The following is an 18987-nucleotide window of genomic DNA, read 5'->3' as shown; positions in this document are numbered from 1 at the left end:
CATGCTGATGGGTAGATTAATTGGCTACTGTAAATCGCCCCTTCTATAGTGATTGACAGGACAATTGATGAGGGGAGAGGAGGGTAGGAGGATAGTTGATAGGTTGAAAGATTATAAATGGGATTAGTGTAGATGGATGCTTGATAGTTGGCATGGACACAGTGGGCTGAAGGGGCTTTTTCTGGATGCTATATCTCCATGACTGTGACTCTATGTCTGGGCCAGCTCACTGCTGGAGCAACTCAGACTGCTGCTTGCATGCTTTAAATCTCTATTATTAACATAACCAAGATAATAATATTAAAAAATAATAGTGAATCCCCAAACCCGGAAACACATGGCTTCTGTTGACACATCCAGCCCTGATATCTAAGTTACCTCTTCCATTAAATCAACACTTGGTCTTTTCATAACAACAACTTTTCTTTCCATATGTACTTTGGTAAATCTAGAACTATCCTAGTGAATCAGTCTCTATTACCTCAACAGGTGGTAGACTGGAAAACTATGTTAAAATCTAACTTTATATCTTCAACAAATTAGGATATATTACAAGTGATCCCTTCAACCATATTACTGTTATTGCTTGTTAACAGCTGGGGTCCCACCACTGATCACTGTGGTTGCTTTTATTAACAGCTTTATAATCCATTTATTCCTACTTTAAACAATCCTTTATCCATGCCTGTATAATATCACACACCAAAATTCTGTTTAATAGTCTCTTGAGTGGCACCTTATCAAAACCCTTCTCAAGGACCAATGCACTACATCTATTCATTCACTGTAGGCTTGTAGTTCACCTGAAAATGAACACAAATATTTGGTTAATTTCTCTATCATTTCTGTACTTCTGCCCCGATTTATAAGTGACCCACATTAACCTGAACTAATCATTTCCTTTTTATTTATCTAAAGAAGCTTTCACAATCTCTTTTTATATTTCTTGCATGATTAACCTTTTATTCTACTTTCCCATTCCTTATCAAGTCCTTGGTGTTCATTTTGCTGAATTCTAAAACTTTTCCAGTCCTCAAAGGGACGTAGCTGCTAAATAAAGGACTGGACATTTAGAACTGAGGAGGATAGACATTTCTTCCCTGAGGGGTTAGTGAATCTCTGGAATTTCCTGCCCCCAAAGGTGGTGGAGGCCAGATCATTAGATATATTTAAATTGGAGGTAGATAAATATTTAAAAGATCGATGAATTGAGGGTTATGGGGAATGAGCACAGAAGAGGAGTTGAGGCCAGCATGGATTTGCCATGATTATATTGAATGGCAAGGAAGGCTTGAGGGGTCTGGTGGCCTACTCCTGCTGTTGCTTGCTTGTGTTCTAGTATTCTCAGGCATACATTTTGTTTTGGCAATATTATACTTCTTTTCCTGTGATCTAATACTATCTTTGACTTCTCTTGAAAGCCACGTTGAACCACTTTTCCTGTTGGATTTTTTTGCCTTCAAGGGAATATTTATTGTTAACAATGTATTAATTTTTTTAAAGTTAGCTAATTTACTGTCATACTTTTAACATAATGTCAGCTGTGATGCAGAAATACTTCAGGCGGAGAAAGATAGGCTTAGTGAATAGGTAAGGACATCAGAATTGGAACCTGATGTGGAAACATGTCATGTTATCCAATTTGGTTGAAAAAAAAGTGAAGTATTTTTTTACATGCCGAATGATTGAAAGGTATTGTAAGGTCTCCTTGTACACAAATCACTGATAGTTAGGAAGACAAACGATATGTTGGCTCTTATTGAAAGAGAACTTGAGTGCAAGAATGGAGACATCAAGCTGCAATTACGTAGGGCCCTCATCTGGAATATTGTTTATTATCTCCATACCTAAAGAAGATTCAGCAGTTTGTCCTGGGAGGGTGGGTTATTGCATTAGGAGAGATTGAGCAGACTGTACTCTCTTGAGTTTAGAAGAAAGAACATGATCCTCATTGAAATGTGCAAAATTCATAAGTGAGCTTGACAGAGTAGATGTGGAGTTGATTTTGCCTCTGGCTGGGGTGTCAAGAACCAGGGCTCTCAGTCTCAAAATAAAGGGTTGGCATTCAAACCAGAGAAGAGAAGTCCTCATCCAGGGATGGTGCATCTATGGAATTCACTGCCAAAGAGGGCTGTGGAGGCTCAGTTACTGAGTATATTCAAGGCAGAGGGTCAATAGATTTTTAGATTTTAGTGGGATAAAGGAATATGGGGTTAGTGCAGGAAAGTGGCACTGAGGTAAAAGGTCAAATGGCTTATTCATGCTTCTATTTTTTTTCTGTTCTAATGTTGCTCTCCTTATAACTTGGAGCACAAAACTGCCCAGAGTATTCCAGCGGTATGATATTCAATCACCATCACCTCTTGATATTAAAAACTCTATTTCTACTCTCGCCTAACAGCTGTTTTTATGTAATTGTCCAATTGATGTATTGCATTTAGTCCCTTATGGATCGAGGCTGCTCTTCCACTCCTGAACCCTAATCACAGTAGAATGATTACTTTTATTATTTTACCGAGATGAACTACCTCACAAATACTGGCACCATATTCCAACCAGTCAGTTGCTGCTCTTTTCACTGCTCCATATCATTTTGCAGGTTATTTTGTTTTTTGTGCCCCTGTGGATTTTGACCTCAGTTCCTGTATCCAAGTTATTGATGGACATGTATATCTATGAACTCTGCCTCCCACTTTCAACCACTCTGAGAAACTGACCATAACCTCAAATCAGTTTCAGACTTTAAGGATTGATTTTAAGTTGTTTGTTGCCCAGTGGGTAATTCTATATTCCCTAATCTTTTCCGGTAGGTGCAAAGCCTTTTAAAAAATTCCATGGAGAGTATCCCACATCCAGTTAATTTTCCTCCATATCTGTCATTTCTGCTAAAATCTGCAGCAATTATATTCAAGCCCAGTTGTCATGTCTAAACTTTGTATCAACTGCTTCTGGTTATTTTTGCTTCATCCATTTATTTAGTCATTCTGCAATTAGCCAGACTAACTCCATCTGTGCCTTTGAAAATTATCATTACATTGGTTATTTCCTTGCTTTCTGGCCCGCACTGACACTCACTAAAGCTCAAGAAACTGGTTAAGGAGGTTGTTAAATTGAGCTGGGGATTTAATCCATCCCTAGCCTGATATGGCTGTGTGCAAACTTAGAAAGGAGAATTGCTCCAGGTGTGGTGAGGAAGCCTTGGACCCCTTACCTGAGACTTCCATCATCTCCGCCAGGCAGAGTGCTCTCATCACTTAACATTCTGGCTAGCCCCCAGCAGTGGACTCTTTCCACCTGAGATTGTGAGGCTACCCGAAGTGTTTCCTGCCAAGTACAGGAATAGGGTTAGTGGTGGGTCGATAAAGCCTGGGAGCTAAAATCTCAGCTTTCACAAGCCAACTTGTGTCTCTTACATCCTCAGTTCCTGTCCCATTGCAATCATTTATAGACCCTCTATTTCCGTTCCTATTTCCCTTAGGACCCTTGGTTCTATACCTGTTGTGCCACTAGTAGATATTTTTCTGACCTTCCTTGTAATCAATTCAGAGCTTGTTCCTTCACAATTCACGCACCTTACGCCCATTTTCTGCACAACTTTATTAACTCTCCATCTGGTCTTGCCACATATTGAGCAAAGATTTCCCTGTAGAATACTTCGCTCATTCTTTGAGTAAAGCCTCCTCTTTATTTTGGTTCTCACACGATTAGGAATCTTTTAGGTTGCTGAGCTTAACAAAAAACACAATCTGCTACAGACTTTGAATGACAGATCATCATGCTCAGAGGTGTAAAATTATTTAGGCAGGAGGTATAAATATCACCTTGGTCACAGTGTACTAAGGAAAGGACTCCAACTCAAATCGCAGCTGGTCTGTGTGTTTCTCAGGCCTTATGGAAATTCTGGGTATCCAAATTGCTTATCTTGGCAACCTAATTATGCTTTTTCTTTGAATTAGATTTGTCAGAGATGTATAACTTATGCCTACTAAATAAAAGTTTTCACTGATCCTGATACAGGTCTGGAAACGTTCTGGAGCTTGGTTCTTTAAGGGTTTGCCAAAACAGGGACTGCCAGAACCAATCCCTGTTAATAAGCAGAGTCTGCAGATGGTCAAAGGAGAACATCCTTCACAGGAACCTCCCAGTCCTGAGCAGAAACCTTCTCACAACTGGACTCAGAATCGAGGTGAGTGAACTCTGACCTGAGCAAAACTGAGATTGTCCTCATGTGGCTTGGGACTCATCCAGCCAAGTGTCCAGTTCAGGTTCAGTTCTCACTTGACCAAGGTTGCTGCCTCTGTGAGCTGGAACCCTGTGGGAATGTGGATAATGAGTGAGGATGTGATTACCATTGGCTGTTGTGCCGTCGTGGTCACTGTGTAATGGTTCATGCATGGAGATTGAGTGCATGAACAGAGAGAGGTAGGGGTACATGTACATAGTTCCCTGAAAGTTGCAACATGGAGTGGTGAAGCAGGCATATGGCATGCTCGCCTTCATTGGCTAAGGCATTGAGTATAAGATTTGGGACATAATGTTACAGTTGTACAAGATGTTGATGAAGCTGCACGAGGAATATTGTGTACAGTTCTGGTTGCCACACTACAGGAAAGATGTGATTAAGCTAGAGGGGGTGCAGATGAGATTCACAAGGATGTTGCCTGGATTGGAGGGCTTGAGTTATAAGGAGAGATTGGATGGGCTGGGGCTGTTCCCTGGAGCAAAGGAGGCTGAAACGTGACAAGATAGAGGTATATAAAATTATGAGAGGCCAAAATAGGGTAGATAGCTAGAGTCTGTTTCCCATGGTGGGCATGTCTAAAACTGGAGGGCATAGGTTTCAGGTGAGAGAGAGGAGGTTTAAAGAGGATCTAAGGAGTAAATCTTTCACACAAAGTGTAGTTAAAATCTGGAATAAGCTGCCTGAGGAAGTGGTGAAGGCAGGAACGCTATCAACATTTAAGAGGCCTCTGGACAGGTACTTGAATGAGCAAGGCGTAGAGGGATATGGAATTAATACAGGCAAGTGGGATTAGTCAGCATAGACACGGTGTACAACTCAACTCTATGAAATTACTGAAATGCTGGATATCTTGTGTAAGAATGCTAGAAATTGCTGAAGTCAGCATTGAGTCCTGAAGATGTCAGTGTACCAAATCAGAAGATGAGGTCTTGTCCCTCAAGTTTACAGTGAGCTTCCTTGGAATGGTGTAGGAGGTGGAGAGAAGATAGTAGGGCGGGAAGAGGGTGGATGACTAGAAGGTCAGTATCATACTTGTGGACTGAACAGAAGTTTTCTACAGACTGCTCGCTGCTTCATCTCCCTAATGTAAAGGAAACCATGTCCTAAGCAGTGAATGCAGAACACCAAATTGAAAGAAGTGCAGTAAGTCAATGCCTTACATGGAAGCATTGTTTGGATCCCTGGAGAGTAGTTTGGGGTTAGTCAAGAGACAGATGTATCATCACCTGTACTTGCACAAGAAAGGTGCTGTGTGAAGGAGGTGGATGTGGGTGGAGAGAGAAGAATAATCAAGAGTGTCCTGGAAGGAAGAGTCCTTTAGGAATGCTGATGGGAATTTGCAATGGATGTTCACAGGGCTGAAAAAACTGCAACTTCAGTTGACATAACAGCCAAGCTTTCACATCCAGAAATGTGTGAGCAGAAACCTGCTTCAAATCCTCAAGACTTTGTGGCAATATAGATATATATATATATATATATATATAGTATAAAACAATATGCAATATATGTAACATTTTGTATAATATGATATACATAAAATATAAATTTCAAGAATATAAAGACTGAAAGGAGTAGAATGGATCTATGAATTAACATGGGGAGTGATGTGGTGTCAGAGACACAAAAGATTGCAGGTACTCAATGTGGATGCTAGTGGGGTGAAAGGGAAATGACATTGTTGTTTTAATGTTAATAGATTTTCCTTTTAGAAAATACTGTGTTTACTTCCTTTAATTCTTACAATGCCCAGTATTGTGGGTGTGATGATGAAGAAAGTAACCAATGTTCTTTACAATGCAATAGTGGGTGTAACTAATTACTCATTCATATTAAAGGCTTATAGACTTAAGGGACTGCAGGTGTTGTAATCTTGAGGCACCACCTCTTGAAGATGTCCTCGATGGTGGGGAGGGTTGTGCCGTGATGGAGATGGCTGAGTCTATAAACCTCTGCAGCCTCTTGCAATCCTGTGCATTGGAGCCTCCATACCAAGCTGTGATGCAACCAGGAATAGTAATTGAGATGAAAATACAACTTGGAGAGATGAGTTTACTGTAGATCTGATATTTGTAATCTTTCATTCTAGAAAGGTTTGAAGCATGCACTCTGTAAATAGGCATTTATTTCACTGCTAGAGATGACAGAGATGTACTGGGAGATTTGTATTCCAAATGCAAGCTGTGAGTACATCTTTTCATCCAGCTAGTCCAGAGCACATCAAAGGGCTTGCTCAAATCTGAATGTTGTTGAGAGGTCTGGCCAGGGAACTATAAATACAGTTGGGCTGAAAATAATGGATTTTGTCAGCAGTTAAGCAACAGCACTTGACTCTGACCTCCAGAATGTGTCCAACAGAATCTCTGCAGAGAATTTCTTCCCTTTTCAGGCAATAGAAAGGCCTTTGATTCAGAAAGCCTATTCTGCAGCTGTGCTGGGCCAGATGTGCTACTGAATTTTGCAATGACTGGCCCTTAAACAAGAAGTACAATAGGCCACCATATAGCTAGAGTGTTATGTCTCTGTGGGATCTGAGCAGAAGTGGAAGAGAAAATGAGCAGGTTCTAGGGAGAAACTGTAACACTGAAACATCAAGAGGGAGTTGGAAGAGTGATTTTATTCTTTCTGATGGGCTATATCAGATTAACTAACAAAAGGAAGCCAAAAAAATTAGTAAAAGAAGTAGCTTTACAAAACATAAATTTGCCCTACTTCCCATCCCCCTTTCCTATAAACCTGTTTCATCTGTTAATTACATGATTTGGAATCTGCTTGTGCATGACTTTGTGCTTATTTGTAAGTATCTCGTAATAGGTTCAAGAAAGAATTTTACATTTCCTAATCTCTCATATATAAAGTCACACGTGCGTGTTTCACAAGAGCAGCTGCTGCAGATGTGTCATCATTAATTATTTTTTGTTGGATGCACTCTGGGCCAAAATTTTCAGACAATAGTTGCTATTATCCTCTGGGATTAGCTATAACCTTTTTCCCCTCCAAGCCCATTTCTTCAAATTCCTGGGATTTCAAAACCTTTGTATTGAGTAAATGCTCATTGCTCACTTAAGCAGCTTTAGTCTAAGGCAGAAATAAAAAAGATTTTATTTGCATAAATGAGCTGGATGATATTGCATTTATCTATGCTGTGTTGCTCAAAGCAATGCAGTAAAAGGTATTCTGTTGGATGGTGTCAGCAATGTATTTGCAGATTATGAACTGCTTAATAAAAATGTTTACCTAGTTATATATGATAATTATAAGTGACCAGCTTGTCATGCTGGATATTGATTTTTTTCTACAAAGGTAACTAATTGTGGAAAGATGGCTAAATGGAAGCTTCAAGCATGCCTCCAAATTTATTTGATACATTACCCTGGTAAATTATACTCCCTTTATCCTGAAGTGTGGTTCATGTGGGAATTATTCTTTTATTAAGTTTCTGCTTTATAGCTTGTTCTAGATTAAGCTACTGAATTTTTGTATGAGTCTGCCATTTTTTTCACCCCTAAGAATATTAAGATCACTGAACTTGAAGATCTGCAGCTGAATTTCAGGCCTGCTGAATCTCAGCCTAATGCTCCACGGTCCTGTGGGGGTTTGACCATCTGCCAATTCTCTCTAAAGTCATTGGCATAAGGAGGACATAAGGCAGGTTACAGGCACTCTGGCATCAGATTTCCTGTGCCATCTTTCACACCTAATGTATGGTTGATGCAGGTATGCCAGGTCAACTTTGGTTTACCAGCTGACTCATCCAGGCCTGGACCCACAAAGCATGACCAGTTTAGGTGATGCAGCAAGAACCAGATGTGTGGTGAAGTCCATTGGTTAAAATTTTAGGAGTAGCCAATGCTTTTTAACCTGGACCCAAAGTGAAGATTTTTATAATAAACTTCCAATGAGTCACTAACCGGAAGGAAATCAGCATTGCAAGACATATCAGGACAAGAAGCTAGAGCACAAGTTTTGCAGTTTGCAATTTTGCAAAGAGATGGATTCCAAAGGGTTCCAGAACTCCCAAGCTAATTGGACATCTTAATGACATTTGTATTGCATTTTTGAGAAATGAGTTTGGGCGTATGGAATCTGCCTCATCTCCAACTCTACACATTGAGTTGCTGACCCTGACATAAAGCAGATTAATGATTTATTTCTGACTGTCTCAGTGTTTCTATTCACCCTGGAAAAGATTGGCGATGCAATATTGAGGCACTTGCACAAAGTCCATTATTAAGTTCAGCTCATAAGGAGGTTCCAGCACCGAAGCTTAGTGATATGCTACTATATAATTTGGTGTGCAGTTTTGACCTATTGTGAGGTAACTCATACCACTTCTGGGAGTGACCAGCATGCAAGAATATTTCCAATGTGCAATTGAAACTTGTAAAGGCTGGATTTTCCTGGTTTTGAGTTAATGGAGCACAATGTGGAATTTCCACCCTGAAATTTTCCTTTATTTATGGTGCTGAGGTTATCCAAAAATGGCTTAGCCTAATGTTCAGAAAATCTGCTCCATTATACTCCTTGCCAGCAAGACCAGGATTTCTGAGGGTTTAGCTGACCACTCTTTGCTGGCGGACTGCTACTGGAGTCCAGAATCGGATTGTGAAGTTGCAGCAGTTCCCAAACACTAATGCTGGGAACCTGCACAGTTGTACCTGGCACAGAAACAGCGCCTCCATTCATTTTGGTGGAGAGGAACAGATTTTAGAGACTGTTATGACTTACATAGTTTGAAACAATTTTAACTGTTTTGTGTTTTTAATTATTTATGTTTGTTTTTTTTAATTTTAATATTTCTTTTACTCCTTTGATTTTATGTAATAAGTTTTGAGTGTTTCTAAGTGTCAGAATTTTCGTGAGCTGCAGGAAAATTTGACTGTTTTTTCAATTTCCCATTCCTCGCCCTGCCAGTTAAACTATTCCTATGTGTTTTGGTTGCAATCAGCTAATTGACAGAAAGGACTTGCCTCGATGTAGAAGGTCGAAATCCACCAGTATGTCAGGATTGTACCTACCACAACCCTTTAGCACTAGTTTTGGTGAATGACATAACATGCAAAGTATGAGCACCCACATTTATAGGCAGAGTGCCTGAAACTCTGACCCTTGGAGGGGGATCCCCAGCACTCTCACTCCTCCTGCTGACCCCTCCCTTCCTTACCTGACAGAGATCCCATTTGGTGCTCTGTGGGTGGAAGGGGAGCTGAAAGAAGTTGCCCTTGAAGGTCCAAGTTGCTCCTCCAGCAGCATCTGAGCCCAGCAGACTGCACCACAGTTGTTGGGAAGAGCTGGTGGCAGGATTAGCAACAAGTCAAACCTCAGAATCCTGGTTCAGGTCAAATCAATTCCCATCTGACCCACATAGGGTACTGAGTGATTGTATCCTTGGAAAGTCGCAAAACACCTACCATCCAGTGAATTGTGGGTGACAGGATTCCATCCAGGACGTGAAGATCAAAATGTGCAGACGCTGGAAATCTGAAGTAAAAACAGTAAATGCTGGAAACTAACAGCAGGTCAGGCAGTGCCCATAAAGAGAAAAGCAGAGTTGATGTTCCACAATCCACTGGATGGACGGTGCATAGGCACCAGTGTTCAGAGGAAGGGTCTTTGACCTAAAATGTTAACTCTGTTTCTCTTTCCACAGAAGTTGCCTGACCTACTGAATGTTTCCTACTTTTACTTTATATCTGGGGCTTCCCTGATCTGTTTGGCTCAGCCTAACATGAGGCAGAGCTTAATCCACTGAGATGTACAGTCAATCAATTTGTTTGTTTGACAGCTTTGTATGCTTCATCATCAGTCTGTAAAGCTGTAGTCTTTCAATTTTCTCTCATTCTGTTGTTTTGTAGGTCAAGCAGAAGGTGGAGTCCCAGCTGCCCAAGGTAAGTTTCACTCAGCATGTGGCACATTGAGTCCTGATGTCTGCATGTGAACTGTATCTCCAGTCAAACTGACCATGCTCACAGAGACACCAACAACCACATTTTTATGTGACTGAATGAAAAACACGATGATGCTGGAGGAACTCAGCAGGCCAGGCAGCATCCGTGAAGGAAAGCAGGTGGTCAATGTTTCAGGTCAGGATCCTTCTTCAGGACTGAAGATAGGAAAAGGGGAAGCCTAATATATAGGAGGGAAAAGCAGAGCAGTGATAGGTGGACAAAAGAGGAGAGGTGGGGTGGGCACAGGTGTTGATGAGTAGATGCAGGTAAGAGATAGTGATAGGCAGGTGTGGGGAGGAGGGGAGAGCAGATCCACCAGGGAATAGTCAAAGGTAAGGAGGGAAAGGAAAGCAAAAGGTAGAAAAAAGAGAGCTAGGCTAGGAAAGGGAAGAAGCGAAGAAGCATGGTGGGGGGGGTATTGTGGAGATGGGGGTGTGGGGATCACTTCTCCCACTTTAAGTAATCCCCCCCGCCACCACCATGCTTCCCTTTACTAGCCTATCTTTTTTTCTTTTTTCCCCTTTCTCTCCTTACTTTTGACCCATCCCCTGGTGGATCTGCTCTCCCCTCCTCCCCCGCACTTGCCTATCACTATCTCTTACCTGCATCTACCTATCACCACCCTGTGCCCAGCCCGCCTCCCCTCTTTTGTCTACCTATCATTGCTTTGCTTTTCCCTCCTATATATCGGGCTTCCCCTTTTCCTATCTTCAGTCCTGAAGAAGGGTCCTGACCCGAAACGTTGACCGCCTGCTTTTCTCTACGGATGCTGCCTGGCCTGCTGAGTTCCTCCAGCATCATCGTGTTTTTCATCTGAATTCCAATATCTGCAGTCCTTTATTTCTCTTTTTATGTAACTGTTTAGCTACTTTTTCTGAAGGACTGGCACTTCACTAACTTTCTTTGTTTGTACTCGTAAAACTGGCTCTTTGCCAGTGCTGGATTTTCTACTGTCATTTTAAAGGGATGGGTTCTGGCAACGACTTGACCTGAGGAGCTGCTGCAGTGTCGATTCTCTTACCATCCAAGATAAGTGAGCACAAACACCATGTACAGCAGTGCTGTATTGTAAGATTGTCACTAGAATCAGCCTTTCCTGTCTGTCAGAACTGGCCAGTTCTGATATGAGATAATCTACCTGTAACACTGACGCTGTTTTCCCTCACCAAATACGCTGCCCGGCCTGCTAAGTATTTCCAGCTTTCTCCTGTATTTGAAATTTCCATTAGCTTCTATATTCTGCACCTCAGTTGTAGTACACTGTTATTTTCTGTCCACTGCCCTTGTCCCTCTCCATCCATTTACTCACCAGTACAGATATGATTAACTAGCTTTCCATTTCCTTCTCCCAGACTGCACTGATATCAGTTGTATCTCCTGGCTATGTATGGCCTCAACCCTATCACAGACATTCCCTTTGGTTTTTTCACCGCTCTCGCTCTCTGCAATTTAAAATATGTTTCCCACCTTTCCAGTTCTGATGAAGGATCATTAACCTGAAGCATTAACTTGTTTTCTCTCTCAGCAGGTGCTGCCTGAGTATCCCCAGCATATTCTGATTTCTATTTCAGATTTTATTTTCTGCTTTTTGAAAAAAATTACACCACCTTGTCATTATCACATCGCTGTTTATGGGATCTTGCTATGCTCTAATTAACTGCTGCATTTCCCAAATTAGAGAGGTGACTCCATTCCAATAAGTGGGTAATTGTTTTGCTGCAGCACCTCATTTGGAGCATCCTAAAGTGATGAGAAGTGCTACAGCAATGCAGGGTCTGTCTTTCTCTGTATGTTGATGAGTACTTGCCTGATGTTGGGGTTAAGGATGTCTCTTCTGGTCTGGAGAAGAACTTCAGACGGGAGGGGGAGAATCCATTTGCTGTGGTCCACATAGGCACTAATGACACAGATAGGACTAGAGAAGGAGGTTCTGCTGAAGGTTTATGAGGAGCTAATGGCAAAATTGAAAAGCAGAATCTCAAGGGTCATAATCTCCAGATTATTACCTAAACCACATGCAAATTGACAAAGGTAAATAGGATTAGAGAGGTAAATGTCTGGCTCAAAATGTGGTGTGCTAGAAATGGGTTCCAATTCATGGGACACTGGCACCATTACTGGGGAAAGAGAGAGCTATTCCATTGGGATGGCCTTCACTTGAATCGTGTCCTGGTGGGTCACATAAATACGGTTGTAGACAGGGCTTTAAACTAAATAGGAAGGGGGAGTGCCCCAAGAATAAATCAAGAGGAAATGAGGAAGTGGTGGCAGTGAGGGGGAAACTGTCAAGCAAAGTGTGACAGGCTGGGGTAGAAAATGTGAACTAAACTGTGCAGCACAGAGCAAGTCCAGCGTTAGTACAAACTGTAAAAAAATCAGAGCTGAATGTTCTTCATTTGAATGCATGTAGCATTTGAGTTGACAGCACAGATTGCAACCTATGAGTATGATCTAATAGCTATTACAGAGACATAGTTGACCAGGACTGGGTGCTCAGTATTGCAGGTGATGTTCCAAAAGAACAGGCCAAATAGGAAAGCAGGTTGGATAATGTGTCAAGATGTGATATAGAGGCAGTGGATGGTAATGTAGAATTGATTTGGATTGAAATCATGAATATCAGTGGAAAGAAGGCATGGGTGGAAGTAGTCTATAGGCCCCCAAAATGTGACAACTCAATAGGAAAATAGGGCATGTTTGAAGGGAACTGCAATTGTTATGGGAAATTTTAATCTACATATTGATTGGACAAACCAAATTGACAAGGGTATCGTAGGAGAAGAATTTGTGAAGTGCATCGGGGATTGCTTCTTAGAGCAGTATGTTTTAGAACCTACCCGGGAACAGACCATTTTAGATTTAGTCATCAGTAATGAGGAAGGATTAATAAGAGATCTTGTGGTTAAAGATCTCCTGGGAGATAAAGACCACAGTATTATAGAATTCTAGATACAGTTTGAGGGTGAACACCACAGGACCAAAACCACTGTCTTCAACTTAAATAAGGGCAATTATAATGGTATGAAGATGGACTTGTCTAAGGTGAACTGGGAAAATAGGCTAAGGGAAATGGTAATGATGTTAAATCAATTTTTTGCATTAGTCTTCATCCTGGAGGATACTGTAAATATCCCAAAGATAGCAGATGGGCTAATTTCAAGTAACGTGGAGGAACTTGTAAAAATCCCAGTCACAGTGGGTAATGTATTAGAAAGGCACACTGGAATCTGATGGCCTGCACCCAAGGGTTCTAAAGGAAGTGGCTGCAGAGATATTGGACCCATTGGTCGAAAATTTTCAAAACTCGCTAAATTCTAAGAGGGTACTAAGAAGATTGAAAGACAATATTCTAAAAGGTAAGAAGACAGAAAAGGTGGAGAACTATAGGCCACTTAGTTGGCAAGATGCTAGAGCCAATAATCAAAGAGAAAACCACTAATCATTTGGGAAAGCTGAATATAATTAAACCTAATCAACATGGTTTTATGAAAGATAAATCATTTCCTGTGGATCTCTGGATCCCATCCTCATGTACACACATACCTGTGTCACACACACAAAAGGAACCACTGAAAGGTAATCTGGAACACACTGCCCAAGGGGGTGGTGAAGACAGGCATTCATTACACAAGCCAATACAGATGCATTTAAACAAGCACTAGAATCACCAAGATTTAGAAGGGTGGGATGGATGTGCTGGCTGAAGCAGGGCTGCAGGCACCTTCTGCCACCTGAGAACTCTGTTTGCGGACACATTTCTGACATATGAACTGCTCAGGTTATGAAGAGTTCACAGGAATGGAACCCTGCCATAACTGAGGAGGACCTGTCGGTCAGCATCGACATGGAGGGCTGAAGTGCCTGTTTCTGTGCTGTATGACTCACTCATTCTATAATCATTTGAAACATCATTTATATTGGCTTGGGCAGTACTGGGATCAACTCAAGATGTTCCAGTTGGGATCACTGACTGAGAACAAAACCAGGGTCCAGTGATTAAATGCTAAAGCCATGAGACAGTTTTATTGTGAAATGAGCAGCTACTATTTAATAACTTCTTGTATTTATGCAAGTCTGCTTTTCAATATCTTGGGTACACCTATTATTTTAAAATGGCACAGACGTTTTGAAGCTGTGAAGACACTTTCATATCAAGCAGTGTAACCTTTCTCACCTTCTTCACCCAGCCCACTCCAAGCCACCTGATTTCATTCTCATTTCCACAGATTTCCTGATCTTAACTAACTAGTTAGTACGTTTGCTGCAGTGAATAAACTCTCCCCCTGCCAGCTCCTCCAAGAATATTTTTTCTAAATTGCCTTGAAGAGCTTGGGAAAACCTAGAGTGAGGGTGGAGGTGGGAATTGGGGGCAATTCCCAAAATAGTAAATGAGGGTCCATTTTGTGTGCTGGTGTCTGAGTAACTTTCTCTCTCCCTCCTCCTTCACACATGACCTCCATCATCCCACCACCCATCCCCAAACCCCTGGCAAGGATAGATACCCTCCTGACACTTTGTGATTCTGTGTTGCACAGGAGAAACGGATGAGAAGGGAGAAATCAGTGGAAAGTCAGGTAAATTTCTTCATCCACTCTGCATTGAATCTGGGAAGGGTAAGATTTTATTGTGGGGAAAAGGCAGGGAAAACTTGGCAATTTTGTTTTCTGTTAAATTTTTAAAAGTGACTTGCTGAGTAGAATACCAGAGATGGTGGTTAATTCTGAACTGGTGACATTTTCAGAAAGGTTCTGGAGTCATGAATAAGTTCATAAATCTCAGGGGATACAGTAATTCTTGGAATTAGTATTTACAGAACAGCCTTCTTCATTTACTTTATCCAAAGCCTATCAAAGCAACCATCTGCTCCTCTTCCTCTTTATGTAGCTTTCCTTTAAATTATGTTTGCCTTAACCACCACTCCCTGTGGGAACGAGGAGTAGATTCCAATCACTCTGAGCAAAGGTATTTCCGTATGTAATTCTGATTAAAATATAACCAACTTCCCCACTGGAAACATTGTTCCTACTCTGTCCAATTCCTGTATAATTTTTAAGACCTAATCCAGCTCATCACTCTGTCTTCCCTTGGCTAAAATAAAGGGTTTGGATCACCCAGTCTGCTTAAGGATTGTAGTATCAAGACTGTCCTACCAGAAGCTGGGGGGGGGGGGGGGGGGGGGGTGGAACAAAGTACAAGGACCTAGAAATTCATTGGTGCTTCTAATGAATGACACTTTAACAGGAGGGGGATTTATCTTTTTATTTTTCATATCCAGAGGTTGCTAGCAAAGGTAGCATTTATTGCCTATCCCTAATTGCCCTTGAGAAGATGGTGATGAGCCACTTCTTTAAATCAACTGCAGTCCTTCTTGTGTAGGCTATTAGTTAGAGCAAGTCAGGCAGCAGATGTGGAGAAAGGAAAATATAGTTAAAGGTTGACAACCTTTTATCAGAGCTAGGAGAAGTAAAATAAAACAAAAGCAGAAAGAAACATTTCCGGCATTTCCTATTTCTACTTCATATTTCCAGCATCTGCATTTCTTTACGCCTCCATTGTTTAATATAGTTCCCTGCTCTGATTCATTTTTAAGCATCCGTTTTGGGATGGAAACTGGTTCAGAATTGGGAAGGTGAAAAATCATGTTAGCTTTAATTTGCAGAGAGGGTGGGAGAGGGACAAATAAGATAAAGGGAATCTCTTTGAATAGAGTGAGACCTCCACTGTGGTGATAATTGTTGGTGGAGTTAATCTGGTTGATAGGTTGATGAGGATAATGAGTGCCCTTATTAACCTAGCAACCTGACAACTTCATCAACAGTTTATCAACACAGCAACCCAGGACTCACCCTTTCTCCTGTCTATTCCTCCCCCATCATCTCTGCAACTCAAAACAAACTTGTTTTCTCTCTTTCCTAGTTCTGACAAAGGGTCTTTGACTTGAAATGTGAAGTAGGTTTCTCTTTCCACACTTGATCTGCTGTGTGTTTCAGCATTTTCTTTCTTTGTTTCAGACTTCTAGCATCTACTTTTTCTTTTGTTTGTGTTTTCATTAAATGGATGGACACCAGGAGCCAAAGTTCAGCAAACACCTACCCTATTTGCTCTTTCTTTCACAATAGAACAGGAAGTCCATTAATCTAGAGTAATTTTTACTGATTACCATTCATTAACCAGTGCTGCGCTTTTGTCCATAGAAGTTCTCATCTGTTGACACTGGTGCTGCCTGAGGAGTGTGACTCATCAGCAGATATCGCCCTTCCCACACCACTTCTAGTTGCTGGCAATACTTTCACCAAGTCTTGTCACTTGCTGCAATGATTTGAAGGGGAAGGGGGAAAAACAAGGGCTGCAGCATCACCTCCACTGTGCATTGAACAACCCCTCAAGGTAAAAGCAAGTTGATAGGGTTAGGTTGCAAATCAGTGAGAACATGACTGATTTGCAACCTAACCCTATAAACTTGCTTTTACCTCTTTATCCCTCAATGCCTGTGGTGATGAGTATGAACGCTGGCAGCCATAGAGAACTAATCAATTGGGTTGGCCATTATTGGCCAGTGGGGTCATTAGGCTGGAGGCCCCCTCAGATACTAGAAAGTCTGACTATCCTGTGGATGGCAATTCCCTTCTGATTGTTGTTCAGTGTTGAGATGAAATCCTCACCCCGCACCAGCAGCCTTTTGATGTATTTCAGAAATACTTCAAATCATCCTGAAAATACATGGGCCACAAAACCAGCAAAGGGCTGTTTTGTGCCAGGAAATTATGGTGTGATCAGATTATTCAACAGACTTAGGGTGGAACTTGTGACTTTAGCGATGGTGCGTGGCTGGAGGTGTCAGATCGGCTGCTTGTTACTCATGTTGGTTGTCCCTCCTTTGCACTGACTTTACTGACCAGGTCAGCTGGTGACTTTGGCTGTAGGGCTAGTAGCAGTTGAAAGTTTAGCCCATCTCCTCACGATAAGGCTCTTTGGCCATCTTTTCATTGCACATAGAGATCACCAATATACAATCCCCTCAGAGAAATACACAGCACAGAAATGTCCATACAGACGTTCATCCCACTATCTCTCACATGTTAAGTCCACATGCTACTGTTTGAGATAACCATCCATCCAAATGTTTCCAAAACAAAAGCTTGTTCCAGAGCTGATTGATGTTTCCAGGGACTCTCCTTGGGACTCAGCCTCTATGTGCAGTCGTACAATGGTCGTCAACACCAGAAGGAGGAAGGCTGGAGGCTTCCAATGCTGTGGGCTCCCACAGGGCTGGCACACTCTGGAACCCAGTGGAGGTTGTGAGATGAGCAGTCTTCATGGGTTTTGCCTTCCAGTGTCAGAGGCTCGTCCAAGCAGAATTACCCCGAACCAATTTAACACCCTTCCTCACAGAGGTCAGGTCCCCAGGCATTGTCACAGAGTCAAAGAGACATACAGCACAGAAACAGGCCTTTCAGCCCATAGAATCCATGCTGGCCATAAAGCACCCATTTTCACTAATCCTACATTAATCTGTTTTTTATTCTCCCCACATTCCCCTCAACTCTCCCCAAATTTGCCCACTTACTGCTTACTAGGGGCAATCTACAGTGGCCAATTAACTCACCAACCCGTACATTTATGAAATATGGGAGGAAACCAGAGTACCTGGAGTAAACCCACATTGTCACAGTGAGAATATGTAAACTCCACTCAGGCAGTACCCAAAGTCAGGATGAAACCCGGGTCTTTTTTTATTCCAAAATAAACTTTATTCATCATAAAAAAACAACTATATACAACAATAAAACAGTGCAAACCTTTACATTCGTGTACGGATCCATCATTAGTGTTACCTTTTTATATAAAAAAACACAGCACCGATGCCACTCGTGTGGCTCCCTGGGGGCTGCCCAGTCCCGTATTTACAATATTTAAGGGGCTTTCTTGCCTGACCCCGCCCCTCCCTCTCCAGTGGCAGAAGAACCCTAAACTGTACTCCTTCCCCCCCGAACCCTTGCGTTGGCTGCACCCAGCTTCAGTGCGTCCCTCAGCACGTACTCCTGCAGCCTGGAATGTGCCAGTCGGCAGCATTCCCCTACGGACATCTCGCAGTGCTGGGAGACCGACAAGTTTCGGGCAGCCCAAAGGGCGTCATTCACCGAGTTGATGACCTTCCAGCAGCAGTTGATGTCCATCTCTGTGTGTGTCCCTGGGAACAGCCCGTAGATCAGAAAATCCTCTGTTACGCAGCTGCTGGGGATGAACCGTGACAAGGACCCTTGCATCTTTTGCCACACCTTCCTCGCAAACCCACAGCCCGCAAAGAGGTGGGCGACTGTCTCATCCCCAATGCAGTCCTGCCAGGGGCAGCGTGCGCTGTCTGGCACTGTAAGGTAGCAGCTCTACTAGCTACATAGGTGTGCTGCCAAATGTCTGGTGGCTCCCTGCTTGGCACAGCACCCATCACAGGCAGAGCTGCGAGAACAATGTTCTCATCTTGAAGGTTGTTGAGCAGCAGGACACCAGAGATCAGGAATGCCTGACACTTTCATGAGCCTGATAGATACACAGTCATTTTATACCCCATAACTCTATTAGGCAATGATATGCAAAAAAGAATGACAGGTTCACATTGGAGCCTCAGAGCTGACTCTCCACTTCCAACCCAACTTCAGAGGTTGCAGCTTCAGCCAACTCAACATGAGACAGATACCACAGGAGCAGCAAGCTGCTGCTTCACTGCCTTCCCGCAGAGGTTGGCAAAAAAGTGTCTAATAAAGGTAGAGCTTCCTTATTTTCATCCCAAGCTGCAAC

At 42.2% G+C, this 18987-nt stretch overlaps 1 protein-coding gene across 4 annotated transcripts in view; it reads left to right on the top strand.

Annotated features, from left to right (window-relative positions):
- LOC127579262 (rabphilin-3A-like) overlaps positions 1-18987 on the top strand; it is a 152746-nt gene that overhangs the window by 91752 nt on the left and 42007 nt on the right. For all 4 annotated transcript variants that reach the window (XM_052031914.1, XM_052031913.1, XM_052031912.1 and 1 more), the window contains 3 exons: positions 4018-4186; positions 10099-10131; positions 14727-14765. In XM_052031914.1, coding sequence (XP_051887874.1) covers positions 4018-4186; positions 10099-10131; positions 14727-14765 — 241 coding nt within the window. The remainder of the gene's footprint in view (positions 1-4017; positions 4187-10098; positions 10132-14726; positions 14766-18987) is intronic.

The sequence above is a fragment of the Pristis pectinata genome, chromosome 17 (genome assembly GCF_009764475.1).
Source record: "Pristis pectinata isolate sPriPec2 chromosome 17, sPriPec2.1.pri, whole genome shotgun sequence".
NCBI lineage: Eukaryota > Metazoa > Chordata > Chondrichthyes > Rhinopristiformes > Pristidae > Pristis > Pristis pectinata.
This window is presented reverse-complemented; position numbering and strand designations above follow the sequence as displayed.